This window comes from Spodoptera frugiperda, chromosome 12 (assembly GCF_023101765.2).
Source record: "Spodoptera frugiperda isolate SF20-4 chromosome 12, AGI-APGP_CSIRO_Sfru_2.0, whole genome shotgun sequence".
NCBI lineage: Eukaryota > Metazoa > Arthropoda > Insecta > Lepidoptera > Noctuidae > Spodoptera > Spodoptera frugiperda.
Genome location: NC_064223.1, coordinates 8,182,434 through 8,208,327, shown reverse-complemented (window position 1 = coordinate 8,208,327; position 25,894 = coordinate 8,182,434). Strand labels below are relative to the sequence as shown.

Here is a 25,894-nt window from a genome sequence, read left to right as displayed (position 1 = left end):
TTTCCTAAGTCCTACATCACTGTCACCTGAAGCCACCTCGCTACCTACTCTGGAGATATTTCAAAAGATAGTGGAAAATAATGACATAATATCCCGATAAAAATTGAGCGGGAAGTGAAAACTTTTTATGGGATATTCGCATGGCACATTTGCGACGGGCGCTCTCTTGAAATATGACGGGAGTAACAGGTGTAAGTGCCGTGGACGAGTGCCTACCTACTTTTTGTGCGTCTACCTTTGTCACAGTACGGTTGATTAAAGATGTCACATGCGACATTTCTGCCTTCATTTTGTTTTACAGCTGGACAGCCTGACGGCCTTTTTGATAATTTCACTTTTTTAACGGGCGCGTGGAATACAGAGGCTGTTGTTCTCTCGTCTTTCCACTCTTATATTTCCTCTGGAATTTGTTTTTGATAAAAATATTTCTGTTTAGTATAGAGACGGGTAACTGTAATATGCATATTATAATTATGATGTGCACGTAGGTTTATGTGTGCATGTGTTTGGCAGGTAAATTGGCAACGAACAGTCAGCATTTTGGCGGGCGGAACCATTATTCAGGTGCAAGCAATTCGTAGTAAACCGTCATCCGCTCGCTGCGGGCACGGCAGCCAGTTTGTCTGCGGGGACTAATGTCAGAGGACACATGTCCAGTGACATAATATATATTCGATTGCACAGTTACGCCTAATTACGTGTATTGGCAATTCCCAAACGTATTGAAGTGCTATCGACTACCTTAATAGGACATTAATTGGTTGCTGGTAATGAACGCTGTGGAAAATGTAACTTTCCAACCACACAGTTCAATGTTTCGAACTTAGGTAGAGAGTAGCTACAGCATAAATACGAAGGTAAATGGTGCAAGTTCTCCGTTATATAAGCTTCATTTAGCACGACACGGTGCCAGAGGGGCTGAAGTGAAGTAGAAAAAAGGTGATTATATATTGCCCAGGTCACATTAGCTGGCAGTGAGGGACTTTTATAATAATAAATTTTACTGAGCTAAAATTATACCCCTTGATATATTTTGAATGGATTCATATTAGTATACATGTTTTTCGTATATATGTATACTTACAGCAAAGCATGTGCTAGGCCGTAGACTTCTTATAAAACTGTTCTTTAAGGAATTATATCTTAGTAGGGAAATAAGAGATAAATTTGATTCTGTTGTAATATTACGTAGTGAGAGTAGACATGGGGTTTGTGCCAATGTTTACTTCATCAATCTAAATACGGGGCCAGGAATTAATGTTTGTTGAGGGCTCCCACCCAACACCTTAATCCGTCAATACTGATACCTACATCAAGTTTGGCGTTTGGCACTGGGTATTGTTGTATACGCACAACCCTAACATTATTATGATAAATGGTAATATTCGACGAGACCCACACATATCAGTTTAATGAACATTTTCGACAATATTGTACCATTCATTATTGAAAGGTCGCCATGTTATAAATAGTACATTAACCATTATTCTTTGTGAAACAAGAAGAATAAAGCAAAAAGCTTGTGACAACGTCTACGTAGCTTCCAGGAAATTTAAGTCATTTTTAAACAAAGCGACATTTTAACGAGAAAAGAATAGCAGGAAATATTGGGAAAAAGGCGAACGAGGCCGCGGGCAGACGACAGTTTATTACAACACAATTAATTGGACCGATGTTACATAGCATAGCCTTTGATGGTAGCCTGTCTATGTTTTCAATGACAGGCTAACCAATTTTGGTCGTTTTCATCGAATTTATTGTGCCAGGAACGAGCATTATTACCAGAAACACGTTTCTATTTCGTCGTAATATGTCAACAGGACTTTTGGTAGAGAGCGTCCTGTTTAATTTATTGTGCGGGAAAATGATCACTATTGGTACAGGACAATAGTTTGGTGATTTCGCGTCGTGATTTTGAAGATTTAAATTTGTAGTTTTCAATTAACATTGGTTTCAGATCAATTTTTAGGACCGACATAGAGCATGTGCCCATAGATTTTTAAATTTATTTATTATTGTGAAATTTTAAGTAATACAAATACTAATTAAATATTATCATTTGAATTAATATTTGTGTTCCACGCAAGTGCGCAATATTACAGGTAACGCCACATCTCTATACCATTTCCCCGCCACTGATCGCTCGACGCTTGCGCACGAGCGTAACAAGTAACAACACACCGAGTCCCGCGCCGGTGCCGTGACGCACGCGCCTCGTATTCGTACCGCGAATATCAGAGTTTTTAGTAATTAGTGCACCATTGCCAACGTTTTAAGTTTATTAATATACCAGTGTGTCGAACTTTATTTCATGCCCTTACCAGAACCCATAAAAATGGCTATTATAACAGGTAATTTCAGGTTCACATAAAAACAGCCTAAAAATATAACGCTGAATTCCGATCGTCGTCTGTCATGGCCTTCAGCTAACAATAGCTTTATATCTAAATCTTACAGAGAGTCGTTCAAAGATACTTAGTTCCTATATTCAAGTGATCGTTCATCATATTTGTCATAACATTTCGGTAAATGTTTGTATTGCCTGGTCTTTGACGTGGGCGTAATGACGGCTGACGAGCAAAATGTTTTCATTTTGAAAAGTCATAGAGTTTAAATAATTTGTGAACAGCATTAGAAATCAGGTACATCTTATACCAGCCACTACCGCGCGGTTGTACCCACTATTCGGTTGGTCATGGCGTAATGTCTGAAACCCATATCCTTCCTCGATAAATGCACTCTCCAAAACAAAAAAAAAGCAGATATTCAAAGATATAGACAGTGACAGCAATGAATCATTGTGCCACGTACCTCTATCTCTTTGTTTTCGGAGCATACCTAACACTAATGTTTTACTGTATAATAGTAAAGATAGTGTAATCCTTGTGTTTCGTTAGAAGAAAAGCTATTACACAATAAAGATTCATGACTTTCGATTACTTTCAGCAATAGGTACATAAAGGCGAGATATTATGGCAGTTTGGTATTTACGTGATAAGCTGCTAGACGATTGCTTATGAACACAAAAATGCTCTTTATCCCGCGGCGGACGCGGACGTGGGGAAATTAACATTTTCATTCTGACGCTACTGTGGAACGACTGTTAAGAAAATTGTTGCGCCGCTTCCACTTACCTTGTTGGATATTATTAACACAAAGACTGCCAACTACACGAGCCTTATATAAACATAGACGTTAGATAAAACAATCCTAAAGATTCTCAAAAATAGATCACTTCGTAACATTTTTCTTAGAAATTCTATTTATATAACACTTTCCAATAAATACTTTAGTCATTTTACTCCGTTATTTAGAAAAATAAGTGAGAAGTAAAATTCGTGTAGTTGAATGTTTTTATAAAGAAGCAATCTTCCATCGAATAGGTATACTCTATAAAATTTCATTCAGCCAACGAAGTCGTCCATTTTATATCTCAATGTTCAGTCGTTAATATTTATTTGAAGCAGTCATCGTGAAATGAGACAATCATTTCCCGTAAAGAGTTTCCTTAAATGCTTCAGAGAATATTTTGATGTAGAAACGCCCATAAAGTTTTATTAAGGCGAGAATATGCCTCGGACAATGCGGGACTTGTCACAAAGGACTTTATTTCCCAAGGTTGGCACCATTGTTAGAACGCTTCGACGCTAAGACAGTTCCACCATCATTAAAGAGCTTTCTAACAACAATGTTGAAACGTTTACTTTCTATTTCTAGAAGGCGGCTCTTGGAATGATTGCAGGGAGGAGCGAAGGTTCCGTAGCAGTAAAATTGTTAATTGTACCAGGAGTGCATAGGTAGTTAAGTGATGCGATACCCGTCGGCAAAGCACTCGAGTACGGAAGATAATCTACGCCCGCACGCCGGTAAAACGTTTTAGTGCTCCGTAAAAAGCTAAGGTGCAGTGGATATAGGATTACGTTACCGAATGGATCAATTGAAATACACCACATGTGATGCGACTGTAAATATTTGCAGTGAGATAAACTCCAACTTTACTCCACTTATATCGCAATAAAATTCGCTTTTAGTGACGAGAAAAAGAATATAGTTTAACAGAATTTAGTCGTATTTGTACATGTGTTGTGTAGGTTCACACAATATAGTGTCACGAGATAGCTCTCCACTCCCCCCGGTGACACTTCTTGACCCCAGCTCCTAAGGACGATTGTCGTCGTCTGCGAGATGACGCGACGTTATATGTGCCAGTTATTAAGTTAAAATACAGGACAAATCTCTATAGAAATAAAGTAAAGCTGGTCTGTTTATTAGTAAATACAATAAACGTGTATCGAATAACAAAATTAAACACAAAAATATGAAGTAATTTGAAAATAGTACGTTATTATGAATTTGAATTACGAATGTGTGATTTTAAATATTGTTATTGCATAAAATGTTTTAATGCCAAAATAACTTCAAAGGACATCGGGCGTTTTTTACCCGATTTTTTAAAAGTCGCGAACATAAACCAAAATATTTTTAAATGATAGTGTTTGCAATCATATTTAATATTGTGTAGTTATTTTGATTCACAATAATGGGAAAATGGAAATAATTAGTAAAATGAAAATGATATTTTAAGTTGACTATTTTTCCTAATTACTAAACGACCGCTCATATAAATACAATTCAAAAATCACCTATTTAAGTATTTTTAACAAAACTATGTTATATATTATGATAGTTCCAGCCTAATGTCTGTGTTTCGTATGATATAAAATAATAATTCAGAATAATATATATTATGATAGTTCCAGCCTAATGTCTATGTTTGGTATGATATAAAATAATAATTCAGAATAATATAAAGTTTAACGTCGCTATTCTATGTTACTGGTGTCTCGAAGGGACCATAAAGTGTGTAACAACCGAATTTTGGCACTACTCTACGCGTGTGGTTCCGTAACCTACACATAGATGTCGCTAACAAATTAGGACTTCTCTATCTTTATATACGCATTGTTTTCGAAATAATTTCAATGAATATTGTGAAATGTGGTCCCTATCGGCTGTTACGACTCTCGCAGGTAGGAGTAGGGGTAATTAGCCGTCTCCACACGAATTAGAACCTTATTATCATACAAGTAGATTTGAATTTTTTCTGTCCTGTCTATACTAATCAACAAAACACAATCAAGGCAATTGTTTCAATATTATTTTATCAAGGTAAAGTAATGCTAGACGATATAGTTCTGTTCGTCACATACAGAGGGCGTTTTTCCACCCCTCTGTGACACGTCCTGACCCTACACCGGGTAAGAATGATTGTTGTCGTTTGTGGGATGACTAGACTATGTATTTTGTACGTCAAGTGCAGACACGTCTTAAATATTTAACAAAAACCTTCATGCTATGATGAGCTGTTGACTTCAGTTAACGTGAGCGAGAATTAACATAAATATAAACACGTTTCATTTATAAATCTGTCGCTCCTCTTTCAATCATAGCTGCATATTATGCTTTGAAAAGTTTCCTAAAATTAAAGTGTTATTTCCCAACGTTTAGCACGTCCATGACTCCTTGTTTTGTTCCCGAACATATTAGCTAACCAAGTGTTACTAAAGGTTCTCAAACGGGCCGTATAATTTGCCAACACTGAACACTGTCAAAGGTGAAACTTTGCGAAGTTGCGCGGCTCACCTTGCACCCCGCCGTACATTAGTAAGTTTTGTTGGCCCAATCTATCACTCAGCTACGTAGTCGACGGCGGTGACCAAGTTTTTGTTATAAAATGGCCTTTTATAATGTCTGCGCTCGCAATTTGCTACTCTGCTTAATATCCGAAAATTATATAGACGCTTAAAAGAAGCTTCCTTTGTACTCTCCGAGCAAAATCTTAACGATTTGTATCAACATTGTCGTATTTTTCTATTTAAAATCTTTCTTCTCATTTTATTTTTCTTTTCCTTCTTGTCGCAAATCTGTTTGACACGGCCACTGAACAGAGAACCCTCTGTCCCCTGGCAATATATGATATTGTAGCAAGGTGCTATCTTTCCACTTAACACCGCATTAGATTCAATTAAATCACAACAAAAGAGCCGGCCGACTCCTAGATTAAGTTAAAGTGCAAAGGGCAAACGTCATGAAAGTAAGAGTGAATGGTTATTGTAGGCTTGATAATGAAAATCACCGTGCGAGTGTGTCTGGGGGCGGCGGCGGCGCGCGCTGGCCGACAACAGCCGCCGCGTATCTACTAATTGAATCTGAGAACTTGCTGAGAACTTGCCGAGACTTTCCGAACTTGCGCAAAATTTGATTAGCTCGTCATATTTTCTTTGAGCGCCGAGTTTTAATTTTTTTAACTTGGGATTACCTACCTATCGTGAAATTAATGATGACATCAGCTGAGTCGCTGATACAAGTTCGTCAATACACAAATTTTATGAGTCACTGCTGTTTTCGCTGATCTGATTGACTACTACAGATAATGATTTATTACAATGTCATGTCCGACGCGAACTTTGCCATGTTGGGTTACTCTCGCTACGAGTAATAATTTGGGATACGTGTTCATCAGATTACAACTTCTTAATATCCATGGATAAATATTAAATGGGGGTTATTTAATCGTATCAAAAAGGTTAATTTGGCAGGTTTCACTGAATATACGGATAAACAAGCCACTGGAAGTAATACATTTTAGCTTTTAAGCATAAAAATGTTACTGTAGTGCGAAAGGAATTTTGAGCCCCATGCTCGTTACTTGGTGATCAATCACGAAATATTTCAGCATGCCGCCGGGCTCATTTGTTACAAGTTGTTTGGTACATTTATCTAATTACTTACTTGTGACTGGTAACACTCCGGCTGCGCCTAAAAGATTGTTATTTATTGGCGTCGTTCGGTCGAGCGCGGCTCGTGAACGCGACCTATTCATTATTGCGCTGCGCTTCAACACAAGGCTGGCGAGCGCCGCTGTAAAGCGTAACTCGGCCGGTAATTCTGTTTTATTTTCGCAGGCGGCGCATTGTATTACTAACTGTGGCTAAAATAACTTGATGTTAATGCTCAGTGGTGCGAACACATACTTGTTTTACACTTTTACAGCCATTGGGACGTCCGCCAAGTCGTCGCGCGCCGCACTCGTCGCCTTAAATAACATTTGAAATTAAAAGAGGTTATCAAAATGGATCTTTGCGGATATAAAACTTGGGTAGGGATGGGTTAATTTATCAGGCGTTCATCTTTCTCAAGACATTTAGATGATCCTAGCTAATTAATTGCTACGGGTTTTACTCGTCCTGCATTTCATCGTTATCCGCCGTCAGAAAGTATCAATAAAGCAATCAAGTGGAATTAAAACGGACTTATCGTTTTATACAAAATGTATCTTGAATTAAAAGGAAAGATAAAAATGTGGAAACAGTAAAGAGGGCGCTGTCGGCGATTATATTCTGTAAGCTCCATCGATGAGAGGATTTTTGTTGAGTGTACTTATCTGGCGTACTTCAAAGGTATTTGTTGCGAAAATTTAAGTAAAATGAAAATAAATAAGTTCAAAATCAGCCGCTTGTTATTTCTTTAATCGTAGATTTATATTTTGTACATTTTATTGGTTTTTAAATGGTTTTATCAGTAAGTATCCTTACTCTAATATTTTGGAAACTTAACTTGTACATAATATATGGTCTACATCTGCGTATTTCACAGTGAAACCAATGAAAAAAGCGTAGCATTGCTTGAAATGTAATAAGCATTCACTATATCCAATCATTGTTTTCCGATCCGACATCAATTCGAACCAAATACCTTGCTCAGCTGTTAAACTTTGACCACTTGATCAACAAGACAAAAGACAATAAAAAAAAACTTCAAATAATAATGTTGGAAATATTTCATTTTCTAATCGATAGGTCGGTAAGTCGGATACCTTCGCAAATTCTATTCATTCAGGACTCCAAATAAAATGTGAAAAGAATTTGTAGGTACTCTGCCTGGTATTACAAAAAGATCATGATGGCGGACGGCAAGTCCCTCTATTCATAAAAACCTGCTATCTATAAACGTTCGATAAATCTTATATGTCATTTTCTTTTAACGGCTACCGTAATACAGTTGTGAAGCGCTTTATAACAGCGATCAATAGTTTACTTCGAAATAAGTGAAGCAATTTTAAAACAACACGAGGATTTGAAAGTGCATTCTAGATTGATCACTATTTTGGTCTCGCCTTTTCCGTGTGATGTTTATATTCCGAAGTATTCATAGCTGAAATTCGGCTATAAGTGTTGGTAATATAGGTGAAGACCGCGTCAAGTAATGTATTGTAGTGAAGTGATTTTGTTTACTATCTGGGCCATCTGTGACATACCTATCAGTTGATCTAATTACTATCCTTGTATTGTCATGTCAATGTTTATAAAGAAGTAGATTCCAAATTATAGTAATTATTGTTTAATTTGCTTGTAAGTTAATTAAAGATCTTACTGGGTTTCAATCTTCCTACGAAATTGGTTTTATTCAAAAGCAAAATTTCAATATCAATTGGATTCAGACTTCCACATTGAATCGGTGTGTAAAATTAATTAATTTACTTCCCAATATTAGTTTATTTAAGCAGATAAGTTATTGGTTTGAAACGCAAGTTACATGAAGTGAATCTAACCACCTATACAGTCTAAGTTCAGTTAAAATATGATTACATAAAATGAATATATTATTGAATTAATTTAAACAGAAAGAAAATTTGTCATTTTGTTTCAAAGATAAACAATTCTTTTGATCATCGCCGCGGACAAGACAACGCAAATAGCTAATATAAAATGGTCCCATTAGAGAAAAGGAAACGGCCGCAAAGTTAGGGAAAACAAAAAGCAAATAAAATCTAAATTAAACAAAGATAAAAGGGACAAATCCCTGCGACCCCTAACGTATTCAGTTATACACACTTTCTGCGATCCGTGGCGGGGAAAATGCATTTTTTTTTCAGTTCGACTTCTCAAAGTTCGCCGTCTGCCGCTCATACTTTATTCAAATAGAGTTGTGGACTCGGTAATGTGGGTGAAACGGAACTTTTGACGTGAGTCATCGCACGAAACTGTACCAACTACTATCAATTCCAGACTTTTGTACTTAAGTAGGAAAGTCACGGATGGTGCGGTTAACCGAGCCATTCTTTGTTGTGAATACTTGCTGCATGATGACCCATGATAGGGGTTAAGGAGAGCTTCAATATAATGCTACAACATTTTGTGAAGTTCTAAATCTCTTTGTTTATTGGACTTAAGTTTCACATATTTCCGCAAAAATATTATCTTTTCATTCCTCAAAATGATAAGATTATTTATTTTTCTCTTCTCGCACAACTTTATAGAGTCCATATTTTTGTTCACATATTAAATTTCTTGCGGGATTGAAGCAAGTATTTCGCAGGAAAGTGAGCTCCATCGCTGTACCCAATATTCTTTGGTCGTCGCTGTAAATTGGCTTACATGGGTGCAATGACACGTGAACTATGAGACTATGATACTATTTTATGTTAAACACCTTTATAAACTGCTTTGTTCTTTCTGATAACAATGTCAGTCTTGAATTCTGAGGCGAAAGCTTGCGACGGAAGATATTGATCACTTCCCTAAGTTGAAGTTAGATCGGGAGACTTTTTGTGAAGTCGTCGCGTCGCGTCGCGTCGTCTGCGCTTGTTCTAAAGTGGAGTGCAGTAAGTGCAATGGACTCCACCGGAAAGTTGTATCTATGTAAACTTGGCCGGTTCTAGTCTACATTGCAACAAGTGGTTAGTGTTACGTCATCGAACACTGCGGCCTTCTGTCAAATATTTGGACGCTGATTCATATTGAAGACGTTTATTTTAGTAAAAATTGTTCAATTTGTTTGAAGTTTGAAGAGTTATTTAGTAAGTACTATTCGCAATATTATGTATATGGAGAATAGGAAGTTATGGCCATTATGCACGGAATGTGTTCCTAAATAAATAAATAACGACGACGATATAATATGTAACATTTATCCAGATATTGTTCTAGACCAAGTAAAATTTTAAAGTTTATAAGATTTAAAAATAAACGTACATTTTTTAATCTTCTTCAGCTTGTATAATATCACATATAGGTTAGGCAAATTACAATTTATTAGGTTACAAGTACTTACATAGTAAATCTTATAAATCTAAGCTACATTTTACGGCATCCTTGTGCCGTAAGCAATAATAAAGTTAAAAATAATTGAAATTGAATAACGGAAAACTGTTGGTACGGCTACCCGGGCGTCGGACGTCGCAAGTTTACGCGCGATCGGTCACAAGCTGGGCCGGGCTCCTACCACGCCGTCATAACTCATTTCTCACTCCCTTAACGCGAGATAAATGAACACAGAGCTACGGTTTAAGCAATCTCTCTCGATTTAAAGAAGTCGAATGTGAGTTTGACAGTCTTAGTAATAATCTCTTCGGGGCTTCTGCCGAGCCGTCTAGTTCCCTTGATTTTTCACGGACATTTTATTTTGTCTGTGAAATAAAGCGTGTAACTCTGAAGGCGAAAAAAGTTTTATCTGTAAGGCAGTACAGCAGACAGAAAAAGGCAAGGAGAGAAGTTTCTCGGAACCTCCACGTCACTTTCATGCTTAACAGTCTTAAGCTGATACGATAAACTTTTTGCTCCACCACATGGAAATAGTCTATACATATAATAAAATCGTAGAAAAGTGCTGTCTGTACATTGAAAATAAAAATAAAAAAAATAGCAGGGGTTATTGTTATGTCGATGTCGAACCCAAAAATGTAATTAACTTTTTTTTTGTCTGTTTGTCTGTTTGTCTGTTTGTCTGTTTGTCTGTTTGTCTGTTTGTCTGTTTGTCTGTTCGTCTGTGCGCGCTAATCTCAGAAACGGCTGATCCGAGTTGGATGCGGTTTTCACGAATATATTGTGGGATGCTTAAATTTACATTTAGTGTTTGTTTCATGTCAATCGGTTCATAAATAAAAAAGTTATGTCAAATTAAAGAATCACGTCGAACATTCTATGCTTATACCATTAATCTCCGCAACTATTTGACGGATTTGGTTGAAATTTGGTACAGATATAGTTTAGAACCTTAGAAAGGACATAGATATATTTTTATTTCAAAAATCAAAAAATAAAAATAAGAAATAAATTATTGATAAATAATTCTATGTCGATCGTTACACGACTTCAGTTCATGTTATTGTTTTAATTCATCGAAAAAAAGTAAATAAATAGTAAAAAGGTATGAAAAAAATAATATCAATATAATAAAACATTTAGTACAAAGAAAATGCTCTAACGGAGTATAGATAATTCTATGTCGATCGTTACACGACTTCGGTTCATGTTATTGTTTTAATTCATCGAAAAAAAGTAAATAAATAGTAAAAAGGTATGAAAAAAATAATATCAATATAATTAAACTTTTAGTACAAAGAAAATGCCCGAACGGAGTATAAATAAATAATCCAAGTTGTCTTTATCCTCGATAGATGGCGTTGGGATCGAAATAGATCGCGCTATGGTTTCGTTACATTCATTTGGTTGGGTATCGGCCGAGCGCTTCGGTACTATCGTAGAAAAAGTGTATTATCAGTCGTATGATTATTTGTCTGTAGTGGTCCTGCTGTTTCGTATATTCTAAATTGGTTTCGTTGTATTTGTCAATTAATAAGTTTATTTGTTGGGTTTTCCTGGTTTTTTGGTTAAACTATTTAACGTAGGTTTAGTTTGATATCGATTATTAGTAGTTACTGTAGTTAGTTTTTTTAATAAAATTGTAAGTCTAATTTATAAATTAATTAGATTAGATTTAAGTCGTTTCTTTTAAATTATTTAGTTTAAGCTTGGTTATTATAGCATAGAGGATAGGTTGTAATATAGTTTCTTTTTTCATTGTTATAAATTCGTAATTCGTAGCTTTCTTTAGTTTTAAGTTAGTTTAAGTCCGTTTTTAAACTATTTTTTCAATGCCCTAAGTGAACGCAGAGCTCATTATGTTGATTTTTGAAGAGTTCCCTGGAATATCTTCCACATCTCATTTTTGAAGAGATCCCGCGAGATCGGGAACTATGTGGTTAAAACCAAAAATTTGCCGGAAGTCACTATTCCACGCGAACGAAGTCGCGGGCAAAAGCTAGTATTCAAATAAAATATTCATTTTCAGAACGTGAATCTAAAAATGAAACTGCTTGAGAAAAATGTAGTCAAGTCTGAGATATAAGACATGAGAGTTATTTGAAAGATATAAGCGAATCTAGTTTAAGTGACGATGATTTTGATTTAATCAATTTTCCATTTATTATGTTGAGTATGACCAATATGACCATAACATAATAAAACGCGAATAAGCATTAAAGACAGCGTGAATGCAGCTCTTTTTAAGTAAGTACTTCTATCTTCAAATAAGTAGACAGGTACCTTTCTCATTTCTCACAAAGTTGTGTTTATTCAAAAGTTTATTGCCCGAGTTTGACCTTTAGAACGAAAATTCTAATGGAATTAGTCATCTTTAACTATTGTAGTTTGTTTTAATTGTTTAAATAGAATTTGGATAAATTTCCAAGTCTGTTCCCTCGCGCCCATCTGTGGCTCCCCTTGGAGTTTACGATTTAATTACTTACTGCAAACACACAATCCCATTTAACTTAAGTGGTTTATTATTCTCTCCGTAAACATTTCAAATATAATTGTTGGAGTCGAGTCACTTGTATTTTTGGGGTTGACCTACTTAGTTGCAATTACCAGAATTATGTTGTTTGGGCTCGACTTGTCCCCTATTATATGAGGACTCGTATCTTATCTGACGAGTGCGTGTACCTGAAGGACCACTTCTTAGAAGTATATATGTATTATGTACAAGTAGTGCGTACAAGCGTACATTTTCCTATTTACTCTATTAAGAAAAGAAGTTACTAAAGAAAAGCTATTTTATATTTACTGATGTTTTAACCAAAATACTGATTGTTTGATTCTAGAATGCAACCATCGTGTAGTTTTGTGAAATCTAACCTATCGTAAAACACAACAATCCTTTAATTAGTATCAAATAATTTAACTCCGCCATTTGTAAGTAAGCTCGAGATCCTCTCTTCTGTTTACAGGCAAATTAAAATCCACATTTATCCTGTGCCTGGATAAGTCCTAGGTACAGATTTACCTGCAGCTTATCCTAGACGTGTCTTATCTGCCCAGGCTTTGCCTGCCAGCGCCGCACCGCTGAACACGTCACTTCTATGCCACCTGATTGTTATGAATGAGGAAAATGGTGCTCACTTCTAATACGTTTAAGACCCTTATTGCTTTGTTTTCTATTTTTGTTTAAAATATACCTATATTAATTATAGTTATGGTATAATAGATAATTGCTATTATAATACCAGTTATCACACTAATAATATAATTCTGAAAGATTGTTTAGATGTTTGTCCGTCAATCACGTTGAAACTACTGAAAAGATTCTAATGAAGTTTGGTATACAGACAGGAATGAGCTAACTTGGGAGATATGATAATATTATTATGATATTTTTATCCCACGCTGAACGCTTTTACCAGAAGCTAGTTTATTACAAAAACTAGATCTGAATCATGTTGATGACGAATAAACCCAAAGCAAATTACAACCGGTGATAGGTATTGTTACTATTGGTCTTAGCAGTTTGATTGTTGCCACCCCAGTTTGAATAAATTGGTGATTTTAACAATTCTGCGATAGGCCATTGTATTAGAAAGCTTACAATTGTGGTCGCAAGCGGACTGATTTATTTGACAGCCTATATAAAACGCTGCGTTTTTATCTCCGTATGAATCTTATTATTATGCTAATGTACCATTTACGAGCCAGCAAAAGAACCCTATTGAAGGATTATATTTTATAGTAACATGTAAGGGAAACCAACCACTTCTGTTGCCTATGTACTCAGTTAAAATGTTTTGAATAAAATTCTTAGCATTATGTCTGTGTAAAAACCAATTTTGTAAAACTTCACGAGTAGTAGAACAAACAACAACAACAACCACTTTCATTTAAAATTAACGATGTTATAAAATACAAGGAAGCTCTGCGGTCGGTAATGTCGAAAACAAATTATTCAAAATTTTACGTCAAAATTGAGTCGAGTATAAAAAATTAATTAGCGAGCAGCTACACAAATCTTAACAAGACTGCGGCACGTCTAAGTAATTAGCAGAAAGAGGCGAGACCAACGACATAAATCATCTCGCGCGAGATATGTGCTCGTCTGTAGCGGCGCGGCGCGGCGCGTGGCGGCACGGCGCGGCGTGCGGCGCTGCGGGTACTTTTATCAAATTTACATTAAACTTCAAACGAAACCCAAGGAAATTAAGTCACGCTAAGTATACGCCAGATTCCAAAACTCACTTGTTGTTGCGAGTAATTCGAAACAGAAATAGTTCGCTATAGTAATTGGCAAATTTTAATAGCCCTGATACGATTAAACGTTCAACGCAATTACCTATTCAGCCGTTTGCGTAGTCAACGAACTGTTATTATGGTAAACACCGCAAGATTAATAGCCTTCCTTCACCTTTTTTTTAGCTTAAATAATAGAGAAATGTTACAAAGCATTTCTTAACTAAGACATCGGTCCCTTTAAATCTCTTTGTTCCCATTAGAAGTGCGTGTCTTTTGTCGTTAAATACTGTCTTTCTAATTGGTGTGTGTACGTATTTACTTGGATCGAGGATTCTCGCACGTAACAGATTCTAGTAAATTTTAATGATGTGTTGCGTCGCAGTGCGGCGGCGGCGTGCCCCCGGCGGCAGCGGCGAGTTATGTACGCTGCTATTACAACTGGTTGACGCCACTCTAGAATACGCCCCCGGAGATGTTCGTAAGGGCAAAGAAAAGATGGAAGACAGACTTCTAACGAACACAATACACACATCAATATTCTAGAAACAAGTTATCGACGTCATATAACAAGATACTGTAAAAAATAATGACAATTGCTCTATCTATTGTTAAAATAATATTCTTCTATAAATAAGAACATAATTCAGTTTGTATGCAACATGCACCGCTTAATCACTTCAATAATAAATATTTATCAAACAAATATCGATCCTGAAATAGATGTTACTACAAAGGACCTTCACAAAAACGAAATTCAGTGAACACAATAATTTTTCTTCACAGAACTTAAAAAAAACCTATGTATGTATTTATTTTTATTATGTAGTATATCGATTATGAATTCTTGTTTATGTTAACCCCGGGGGATGTGAGGAAGTTGTTTGAAATATTAATCATCTTGTTACCTAATACGCTGTGATCACTTTTCCAAGTTTCCGTAAGACAAAGGTCGCAGACTACCAAACTTCTTATATCTCGGAGCTCGTATAGCGCTGCAAAAGGCCCAAAAGTACAATATTTAAGCGGTGAACATTGAAGAGAGACGATCCCCCCAATAATATGTTCTACTCTTTTTCTATTGGTGCGGAAATAGAAAATTATTTGAAAGCGGGCACTACGCTTCCGAACTGTAATCGTTTGAACGATCGGCTGATGGTGGAAATGTGCTCAGTTTGTTCTCTCGGTTCATACTTACTTAGGTTTACTAGCGTGCCGATACTATTGCTACTGTTGATACTATTGCATATAGTTTTCTAAAATATCAATGCTGAACCAGAATCATAATCATACTAGTATTCCAGAGACAATAAATGTGAGCTGGTAATCGTTTTGTAAATTTTTCTGTATTAGTTTTATAGGACTATTAGTGTGAAAGTTTCAGCTAATTTTGTACATTTCAAGCGTTAAAAATTCTACGTTAATGGGTATATAACTGTATTTTATATCTGCCATTGTTATAACTGCCAAAAATCTTACGCACAAATCATTGACTGGCTCATAAATATCCGACGATTGTTTTAATTGCCTTTCTGATAGTTTTCATCAATATTTATTACGGTCCGATTAGCATATCAATCCATAGTAAAAGTTCGATTTTAATTATGCAAGAATCCACAATTACTCGGTGCTTATCGACGCGATGACGTGGCAAACTGGCAAGCTTATTATTTATTGGCCTTTAGTGGCATCGCTCGGAGACCGCCGGCTTGCTGTTGACGACAGAATATTTTGAACGATGCTGACCGTATTTTCACGCTGCTAACTTGATTACCAATAGTTTGCGTCGTCGTTTATATTGTGCTATATTGCTCGTGTCCATAACGTTTCACACAATAAAAATGAATTAAATTCTCCAGCGTTTTTGACGCAAACATTGCGGCGGCCGAACTGCGGAGTTTCGAATTTTTATTCACATGTCGTTTGAATACGTTAGATATTTATTACTCGTGTGGCGTAACACTGCATTGGTTCATCATTGTATTTTGAACAGTGAATATTCAAAATTAAGCTTTTGGGTATTGTAGTGATTCTCATTGAATAAACCATTGAGTTCTTGAAATGAGCTTTATGAAAATGATAAGCACGCCATCAAGTCGAAGGATTCCGCACTGCGACGCAACATACCATTAAAATTTACCAAAACCTCCGCCTGCCGGAACGAAACAATCCAAGTACACACATTCGTATTTGCTTTACTATTTATGTACGGACGATATCGCTTTATGCTATGACGTCACATTGTGAACAGCGCTGTATAAATAGGTCGTATTAACTTGTTATATTACCCTCACGGGCCGCCCCGTGATGAGCCTATTTCTGCACCCATTATGTATGCTATAGTTACGCTACTGCCCGATTGCATCGCGTTTTCATTTTATTTTCAGTTCGTTAGGTAACTTCTGAACCAAGTTCGGTCGAGTTTCTTTCGAACCTCGTAATTTGGACCGGAACTCTCAGAAGTGGGCGCCTCAATGAACAAATCGCGGTGGCCAGTTTATAAAAAAAATAGGGACGCAACAATGGCCTCATTCGATTTACGCTTTATTCATTTTATTCGTATCGCAAGATGGTTCCGTTTTATTATCGTTATTGTTTCCCCATTGTCGAGTGGCTGGCCCTTTGGATTGCGGCGAATTGAACTCGTCATAAAACTCAATGTTATCTTATATCTTCTTAATTGGTTACAAACAATGGTGCTTAAACGCAGCTCCGAGAGCCGAGAGGCGGAGTGTTTGTCTTGGAATAAACAATTACAATACCGAAGCATAGGCTACATTGTCGTATTGAGATAGATAACATAATGACATTGAATTAAACTTAATGCTGGCGTACAATATCTCCGTCTAATGGACAGTTGTCAGTGGGACATAATACGTCTTTAGACGAGCAGAGTGTGATCAGTTTACAAAGGACTCCGATATAATGTGATGCGATACGATTGTCATTTGTTGCTCGTATTGTTGTGTCGCTACAGATAACAATGCGTTTTGAATTTAATGACCGTAACTTTGGGATTCTATAAATATCAGACAGATTTACTGGTATGAAATTTTATTATGAGTGGATATATTATTACGTGATTTCTTGCAATACAAATTGCAATGTTTTACATTTGGTTCTCTGGTTCAATAAAGAATTCTGTAAATAGGTATGGGAGATGGCTAGGTGACATGTATAGATACATATCTACATATACACATATGTATGTGTGTAGCTGGTTAGTCAGTGCTGTCATGCGAATTACTCTGCGGGTGTTACGCTGATCAGAAATACGAAAATTGGTTCCAATTTGTGATGTCGTGGTAAGACCTCAGTTGTTACGAAATATCTGTACAAACATGGTTCGATGTGTATATCAAGTCCATCTTAAAATGGAGATGTGACGGTAAAACTTAATAGAGTACTGCATATTCTGTATTTTGTCCTTAAAATGAATTAATTTTATTAGCTTATATACCATTCGATTCGAATTGGCGCCCAACGTGGGACTGCAAAGCGTACAAACATGGAAGAGTGAAAGATGTAACTACTATCATCAGATCGTATCGTATCATCACGCCTATCTCAGAAGGGGTCAGATTAACACGTAATGCCAATGGATTTTTTTATCATCAGATTAACTGCAAAATGGTCTATAAAATGTTTTAAAGTATGTTTTTCTTTGTTATACAGAAATGATGACGTGCCGGCTGGGCTCTCGACGGCTGGGTGGCTCCCGGGGCTCGCTGCAGGCTGGCACGGCATGCTCGGCCGCCAGCGAGCTGGACCTCTCCTCGCGCTCCAGACGCGCACATAAAGCTAGGTAATGGATAGACACTAAGACATTCTTCTTCTAAAGTAAAAAACATACTTTTACCAATGCCATAAGTATACAACATGTGGTGTACTATAGAATTCAGTTTAAAACGAAATACACCATTCATAGCGAAGGATAAAAATCCTTATTTTTAGAAGTTGAAAATCGAGTGTTTTATATAAAAGTTGTCCCACTGCTTGTGGAACACGTATCGTACATTTTAATTGATTCGCACTTGTTCACGGGGTATTCAAATTATTTGAGGTGTCCGTGTCCATACCACCGGACTTTTGACAAAATCCAACACGAGGCCGGATTTAACAAGCCCCCGTGTTGTGAAACGATTCGTTTGATTTACTAATCACCGACCGGATACCGAGAGGGAAAACCTCTGCCCTCCCGTCCATTATTTTAAAAGTTATCGATTTGCAAGGTAATAAGGTATCGAATTTTACGCAACATAAACTGAAGGTCGTTAAGATAAAACGAAATTTAAAGGCAAAAACGAAATTGAGTCACCTAGTTTCTAATTAAAGTACCTTTTTACAAGCAGCAGCGACGCTATTTCAATAAATATGCTCCGAAAAATTCTTTGATAAGATTTCGCTTCGGGAAACGGACCTACTAAAAAACAACTTTTTTGTATCGAAAATACCTATTGGTCTTCTCTGTTGCCAGGTACTAATATTTAATAACCCTTTTTGAAATAAATAGTTTTAAAATAACAATTCTTTGCTTTGAAATATACGTTACTAAAGTATCAAGTTAATGCATAGAAAAATGTCAGAAGAGTTTTTGCGTTCAGCATTTTTGACGTCAGGGAGCCATATTACTTGATATCCCCCTAAACTGGATCTGTCAAACCGCCACGAGCGATAAAGGGGATCTATCGCGATCATAACACTCCCAGGCTCGATGTGTTATGGAGCCATTCTTTAAACGTCTCTATGATATCACGAATTATTACGACCTTGATTCCTTTTTGCTCACCTTATCGATCCTAATAACTTAATTCTCGATTGAGGGCTTTGAAGGTATTATGAATAATGCCTGTGATTTATTTTATAGCTCCATTATTTGATTCGGTTCATCTGATTTTGTACGTTGTACTTAAGTACGAAGAACTCTGTTAAAGACAATGTTCAGCTAATTTCAATAAGAATGGATAAATGTAAGATAAGCTAGGAAGGATGTGCGGAAGGAAGTGAAAACTGTGATGACAGTTGATAAGGATAAGGAAAGAGGAAAATCCCACCAATCTTGGTGTTCCAAGTATTTGAATACATTTTCGCAGCTTTATTGTAACATGCGTCGAGTACTTTGAGATTTTTCGCACGTATTATAGATTTGTGACTATTGCTCCGAATAAGATATTATTGTTAGCGAAAATTCAATGTCGAGCTTATGTATAAAATATGAATGAGCTTAGTCGTAACTGACATATCTGTCAGTTATCTGGCAGTTAGGTAAAACTGTCCAATTATGTAATAATACAAATCTTTAAAAAAAACTACAAGTCCTTCAAACAGGACAAATAAGTAAGGACATGCCCAATATTTTTGTGCTGTGTAATTTCTTTATATCACGTGGTTAAACGTGCGGTGCTTCCATTAAGGCGTCAGTGAAGAGGTTCGAGGGCTAGCCTCTTGTTTGCCCAGGAACACGAGGGCCCTTTCCTTGAGAGCCGCTTTAATCACAAGTGTTGACTCGATGAACTCCGTCGTCCGTCGTCATGTGTGAAAAGATTGCTGTACTGCTTTTAAATAACCCTGTCTCATTAAAAGAACAAATACAACGTAATGAACAACGGTTACCTGATACGTACTCCTTTGAACCGTAGCTTTAATAGAATACGAACATTTTATCGAAATCGAAACGATGTGGTGTGCGTTTGTTGCTATTTTAGAGTTTGACAATACTGATTGTTAAATGTGTCTAAATGTTAGTATAGACAAGACTCCATCTTGAAAAATTATCGTAAAGAAAATAAAGTCACAAAATGTCTGTAATAAACATTCTAAAATAGGGTTAGTAGTTGACAAAAACCATTCTAGTAAAATCTGTAAAGTGTAGCTAAGCAGTTGGCGACAGGCCTGCACAGCAACATGAGCGCCTGTCGATGTCGCCTCGCAACACGAGCGATCGCATTTTTGAACGGTTTATATCTCATTTTACGGTACGACAGTTCTAGCACAGCTCTACCTACAGAGGTCGTATTGGGAAAACCAATTTCTACCGGTAGCCGCTCGCGTGCCACTAAGTCGATTGGACTTCAAACGATTTCTTCCCCTCACAAAATCCTCATATCTGCATATCTATCTAGATTAATACCGGATTGGCGATCTTTGTGTTTTACTTTATGAACTTATTTTTACCTTAAACAATAATCTTGATTAGGTAAAATACTGATGTAATAGATCATTAATCCTAAATGTATTAGAAGTTTAGTGAATTAATAATAATAATTAGAGAACTCTGACTGTAAAAGAATTATTAGAAAATTGTAATAATGTATTAATAGATTTTAAATCGTAGCAACTGGCGTTCCATCGTCTCGGCCTATCCCCATTAGGGACAGGAGTTAGGTTATGTATGTATGTATGATAGATTTTCAGTCAATTAAAGTCTTTTTACTCAAAAAATTACTCGGCCAATTTAAAACATGAACAAAGATAGATGCCAGTAAATAAAACAAAAATAAATAATTCCTTTTCTTTTAGTTATAAGGCCACTGAAATGTAAAAAAAAACAAACCAGCCAAACTTAAACGTTTACAATGCAACAAGGTTTACAATATTTTTATTTTTTTTATGAAAGAAGTACGAATGATCAACAAGGCGGGAAACGAATTGAATTATAGAAAAAGTAATAATAATTTAAAATTATTTCTAGTAGTATATTATTTGTTTAATTAATATTTTTTGTATAACTTACATGTCATAATGATAATTTTGTTTAATTGCCTAGATTAAAATTATTGGGGGCGAGTGGGGAGGCGCCGCTCTTGAGTGGGTGGCGGAGTACCCCGCACACACCGCATGCGCCTGCGACGCCGGCGCCACATCACTCACACAACCACCTCGCACCGGGACATTGCAATGGAACTGACAGGTATCGTCACCAACTACTTTTTATTGTCATACACCATTGAATATTTAAAAAAAATAGTACCTACGTTACGTGTATTGGGCTTTTTTCAAGTTGAACGCCTATTGTATCAAAGTTCCGATACGATAAGATACGTAGAAAATCGAAGCAGGTTAAATACAGTACATTTAAATTGCACAATGTAAGAATCTTCACCACAGCGATATGCACCCTATATGAAATAAGGTATATTATGCAAAATAACATCGAAAAAAATCTCGAAACGATTCCAGACTCAGAGCTAAGCTCCAGTATAATTTTTCATAGACACGTTTCTCCCTAGAGCTCTGTTTGTAAAGCAGGGAAAATCCTAAACATACAGAAAGTTCTAATATGCCATCGTAGCGTACAAACCAACTTTTATGTCCACAAAATTTGATTTAGTACATACAACTTACCAACCAGTGATTTTACATAAACCACTTATACGGAATGCGCGCCATAATCATAAATTTAAAGCCGCCATTTATTTGTAAGTATACGGCCATTCGCTTATATGTGAGTGTCTCCTTTGTTTACATAGCTACATTGTCTGGTCAATATTCGCTTTGTCTTTGTATCACTTGGCTTGCAGTATCCAGTTTCAATATAACGAAATTGTCTGGACATTGATAGGCTAACATTGATCTCAGATTTTGGTTTGCACGACGATGCTTTTTTGTTCTTGTTTGTTAAGAAAACTGCTTTGTTTTGGGTTGGAAACTGCTGTTGTGTTTTTCGTAGCATGTGAAAAATATGGTTTTTCACAAGCTCTTTAGTATATTAGACAGGAAAATCTATGAGAAAAACACTACTTTCCGTGGTCTACCGACAACGGCGGTGCTCTAATCTGCGCAGCGAAATCGGATGAATTAAGTAAATCCAATTTGGGCTGGAAAATTCACTCTAGAAGTTAATCCCACTTTTTATTTAATGAAAGTGAATTGGAGCATTTGACAGCGTTGTTTTATTATACGAACTTCTCGATAGTTTTCGTTCGTACGTCGAAGTAGTAGTGCGAATGAAAAAGCTTGTATTAATAAACAAGTAACTAGTTAATAAGCTGCGGTCGCGTTTTCACGACAACCGGGAAAGTTAGGTAACAACATTGGTGGATGTAGTTCCCAAGTTTGGTGAGGCCACGATATCCAATTTATGTCTGCTTTCCTATTCAGAGGGATCGCACGGAGTCGTCATTCAAATATACATACGTATTGTTCGAATGTTGTAGCTGGTACAACTTCCTATTAATTAATCTAGTAGGTAGTAAAAGTCCTAGCTGCGTCATCGTTTCATTTATGCTTACAAATTATTTTAGCTTCAAACTTCAAAAGGTTATTAAGTAGGTATTTAATTAATAGGAAAATCTATATGTACATAGGTATGTTCGCTTCGAAACAATATTATTCAGTCCTGGGTATTGACAGGCCAAGACGTTGCAATCGTGTCACAAGCATCATAGATAGGGACATGTATTGACAATATCCACTTGACTGTATGGTTGCATATATGTACCAGGTAGCTATCGAACTATTGCATCTGTAGATGAATTGTTCTCAGTATTCAATCAAAGCCAGCTCAAGATAATGAAACTAGTATGATTGGGACCGCAATCCCGTGGTTAAGCGCTTTCTCTAGTTGTCTTCAGTAGCGGAGCTTAATTGGATACCTATCGAGAGATATCGCTGCGGCGGCTCTCAGGTGGTGAACGCAATATTCAATTATTCCTCAGTCGCAATTACACGCGAGTAGGTACATAAATCCACATCGGAGCTAACGCAGTCAATCGGAGTTAACTCCAAACAATCGGCTAATGCAAACAGCGCTGCTTACATTTATCTTACACGGTCCGTGGCTGATACCTGTGTACATATCTTGTAAGCCGGGTTGCTTAGCATAGGGAAGTAGTTGTCTTGTGTAAACGACTCGCGCGTTGATAGCTTGCGATTCAATCTGCTAGGTGCGACGTACATATTGGCGGCAGATTCGATTGATTGGTAGTTCGCCGAGATTGAACAAAGACTATTGTAATTAGCATATATACCTAATTAATACGTTATCTTAATTAATATGCGGACTGTAAGTGCATAGTTCTGTAGACGTTCATGTATCTATTGTGAATGTTAATTTCTACAATATGTAGATTGTTGGTGTTAATTATAATACATGTAAATGTGCATAATTTATGTCGATTTATGAAGGCTTCAAATAATAGGATTTGAAATTAAAAATACATAATATTGAAATAAAAAAGTACGGCGACATATATATACTAAATTAGATAAATCTTTCTAATATATAAATCGTTTTCATAATAACAACTATCGTAGGACCTACTAAATTATCTAAAAATCACGGTTTACTCCCATTAACGGAGAAAAGCTCTACCAGTTTTGAGTCATAGAAGAACTCTTCATCATGATCAGCGTGCGCAGATGCGGCGACGTTGCGCAGCCTATTTATATTTTCCCTATTATATTTTCCTCTGTGTAAATTCCATAAATACCCAAGAACAACAAATAATTCCAATATAATCTTGTATCCACGCAAACAATATCAAAGGTATAATTATACTTGCTTACGTTTACCGACAATGATATTGAGTAACAAAGGAACTACGTAACCTATCTGTCATTAAGTTTGATATAAAATGAAAGGAAACTATCTATTGCCTCCATTCGCACACGCTCACTGGCCGACAAATATAATATCTATAGCTAATGTTCTATGTGTGGACTATCTTCTTTTACTAAGTGGATAAATAATTTGATATCCTCGTCACAGCTGTAGGGACCTGCTTTTCCTCGTAATCAACATCTTTTTCGATAATTAGCAATATAATACATGTTGTGGTTCCTTAACTAACCAGGTAAAAGCTATAGACTCACGTCTAGATATAATATTATAAGCCCTCAGCAAAAGGGTTAACGTTGAGTGCAACTCTTATTAGATTCGCAGAGAGCTCACGGCATATAATGTTATGTAGATTACTTCAAAGGAGAACGGATTTAACGTTGTGTACGAAGTTAAGGCAGACTGGAAGGAATTAAGGCTAAAAGGGTCAAACGATATGGGTAATGAGATGCGTGATCGTGTATTGTTGTCGGCAGCGGCAGCAGAGGCGGGCTGCGGCGGCGGTCGACGTACGCGAGCGGGCGGCTGCGCGCGGGCCCCCACTGGTCCTTCGTGTTCGACCCCGCCGGCCGCCTGTGCTACTATTGGTCCATGGTCGTCTCCTTAGCTTTCCTGTACAATCTTTGGGTCATAGTCTACAGGTTCGCTTTTCAGGAGATAAATGGTAAGTTACTTTTGCCATTATACGAAGCGTGAAACGAGGATCAAACCGATTTGTATCGCTCCTACTCATTTTCATTGTCGGATGAACTTGAAAGCAGGCGCTTAAGTGGATAAAAATCCAATTTTGACTGTAGAGCTTATGCAAAAGACGTCTCCATTTAGATAGCAACCAAGATTAGCGACGACGATCTGGGGCTGCATCGACTTAGCGCACTCCGCGCATAGTTTCCGCCAACTTGCCCCGCGGTGAATTAAATTACTTACCTAAATAGCTTTTCTGAGTTAAATGTTTCGCATTGGAGACAATGTAATATTTGGAAGAGTAACGTCTGGATGTTTCCCCAGAGTTACCATTGTTTCATTACCAGTTCACAGCTGAGTTTCAAGTTTCAACGATACTTTGCAAGTCCCTTTCAAGTTCTTGCTTAGTATTATAATGATAACTTCATTCTTTAATCATACGTGTGCAATTTTGTATACTTAGATTAGCACTTTGTTGATAATGGGATATTATTATTAACGTAAAATGTTTTGTTTCAGGCGAGACGTTAATAGTGTGGTTTTGTTTGGACTACTTTTCTGATTTTCTTTACCTGGCGGACATATTGTTTCACTTCCGGACGGGCTACCTGGAGGACGGGGTGCTCCAGACGGACGCGGCCAAGCTGCGAGCGCACTACATGAACTCGACCACGTTCTACATAGACTGCCTGTGCCTACTGCCGCTCGACTTCCTCTACCTCTCGATCGGGTTCAACTCTATACTGCGCTCGTTCCGACTCGTCAAGATATACCGCTTCTGGGCGTTTATGGACCGAACGGAGCGACATACAAACTATCCAAATTTGTTTAGATCGACCAGTTTAATTCATTATTTATTAGTGATATTCCATTGGAACGGGTGCTTGTACCATATAATATATAAAAACAATGGGTTCGGTAGTAAAAACTGGGTGTATCATGACACTGAGACTGCGGATGTGGTGAAACAATATTTACAAAGTTATTACTGGTGCACGCTGGCGCTCACGACGATAGGTGAGTCCCCTTATATTATTTGTTCCGCTGTCTGTGTATATGACTGTGCCGTTGATTGTATAATATCCTTGTGATACGTGTGTCGGTGTTCTGTGTCATTAGTTTTTATGTGAAGATTTAGCAGGTAATGATGTAATCGTAACAGTAATTATGACTTGCCATCTAATTTTAGTTTCCCGAACGTGACATCGCGTACTGTATAATTGCGTTTCTGTTTGTATCTGCTAGATCTAAGTTTATATGTGCATAATTGTAACATTAAGGTTTTAAGTGAAAACCTATTTAAACAATCAAA

The 25,894-nt window shown here is 36.8% G+C and overlaps 1 protein-coding gene across 10 annotated transcripts in view; it reads left to right on the top strand.

The window, feature by feature from the left end:
* Window positions 1–25,894, top strand: part of LOC118262523 (cyclic nucleotide-gated cation channel alpha-3) — a 76,161-nt gene that overhangs the window by 30,340 nt on the left and 19,927 nt on the right. For 9 of the 10 annotated variants that reach the window (XM_050697374.1, XM_050697371.1, XM_035573960.2 and 6 more), the window contains 4 exons: window positions 18,015–18,144; window positions 21,106–21,249; window positions 24,375–24,562; window positions 25,102–25,599. In XM_050697374.1, the coding sequence (XP_050553331.1) occupies window positions 18,015–18,144; window positions 21,106–21,249; window positions 24,375–24,562; window positions 25,102–25,599 (960 nt within the window). Of the gene's footprint in view, window positions 1–2,184; window positions 2,352–18,014; window positions 18,145–21,105; window positions 21,250–24,374; window positions 24,563–25,101; window positions 25,600–25,894 lie in introns of those variants that run through there. The other variant, XM_050697375.1, reaches the window with a different exon arrangement.